Source organism: Aplysia californica, unplaced genomic scaffold, assembly GCF_000002075.1.
Source record: "Aplysia californica isolate F4 #8 unplaced genomic scaffold, AplCal3.0 scaffold00733, whole genome shotgun sequence".
Classification (NCBI taxonomy): Eukaryota; Metazoa; Mollusca; class Gastropoda; order Aplysiida; family Aplysiidae; genus Aplysia; species Aplysia californica.
The window spans coordinates 225,089-226,222 of record NW_004798003.1 but is presented as its reverse complement, the minus strand read 5'-3'; the positions used below and the strand labels follow the sequence as shown (position 1 = coordinate 226,222).

Below are 1,134 nucleotides of genomic sequence, written 5' to 3'. Positions count from 1 at the left end.
CAGCCCACAAGCAAGGTGTGTAGTTATTGGCTGCGCTGCCTGATTTATGATCGCCTAGACTTGGGTGGATTGCTTACGACAACAACGATAGGGATGGTTGGCGGGTGCTCTGGTGTGGCTTGCTTCTTCTTTCCTATCAAACATGTATCGTCCTTATCTCCCCTCCTTCTTTTTTATGTTTGTTACCCTCCTGTAACACTTCTAATCATCTGGCGCTCATATTATTATGACCTTATGCAGTTGCGAGCGCCGTAAAATCTCGACAAAAAAAAACGATATGTGTGGCTGGCGGGTGCTTTTGTGTGGTTTGCTTCTTCTTTGCTATCAAACATCTATCGCTCTTATCACCCCTCCTTCGTTTTATGGTTGTTGCTCTCTTGTAACTCTTCTAATAATCTGGCGCTCATATGACTTAGTAGTAGTAGTAGTAGTATAGGGTTTTACGGCGTTCGCAACTGCGTAAGGTCATATGAGCTCGCTCATATGACTTTATGCAGTTGCGAGCGTCGTAAAAACTCTACTAAAAAAAATTAAAAAATATAAAAAACCCAGCGATACACTGACTTGTTGTACTCGTAGGCGCTCTTGAAGATGAGGAGGAAGGTGAAGGCCAGCACGTGAGAGATGAAGGAGAAGAAGTAGCCCACCAGACGGCTCTTCTGGTCTACCTCGTGCACGGTGGCCTGACGAAGTTCCTCCACAGGGCTGTAGTCTAGGACCTCTGCCGAGCCCACCACGCGGTACTGCATGCGGACCTAGGGACAGGGGGTGGGTGAGGGAGGGAGCGGGTGAGGGTGAGTGGGTGGGTGAGTGAGGGAGAGAGGGAGAGAGGGAGAGTGAGAGCGAGAGAGGGAAGGAGGGAGGGAGTGGGAGAGTGAGTGGGTGGGTGAGAGGGTGAGTGGGTGGGTGAGTGAGAGAGGGAGGGAGGGAGAGAGAGAGAGAGTGAGAGAAGGATGGAGGGAGTGAGTGGGTGAGTGAGTGAGTGGGTGGGTGAGTGAGGGAGGGAAGGAGGGAGGGAGGGAGTGAGTGAGTAAACGATATAGTGAATGATATAAAAGTAAATGTGTTCACGATTGAACGAGTGAGTGAGTGAGTGAGTGAGTGAGTGAGTGAGTGAGTGAGTGAGTGAGTGAG

At 50.0% G+C, this 1,134-nt stretch overlaps 1 protein-coding gene across 1 annotated transcript in view; it reads right to left on the bottom strand.

Annotated features, from left to right (window-relative positions):
* Window positions 1–1,134, bottom strand: part of LOC101848551 (E3 ubiquitin-protein ligase DCST1) — a gene marked incomplete in the record, with an annotated part of 19,384 nt that overhangs the window by 10,428 nt on the left and 7,822 nt on the right. Inside the window, 1 exon segment of the mRNA XM_035972539.1 lies at window positions 565–755. Within this exon segment, the coding sequence (XP_035828432.1) occupies window positions 565–755 (191 nt within the window).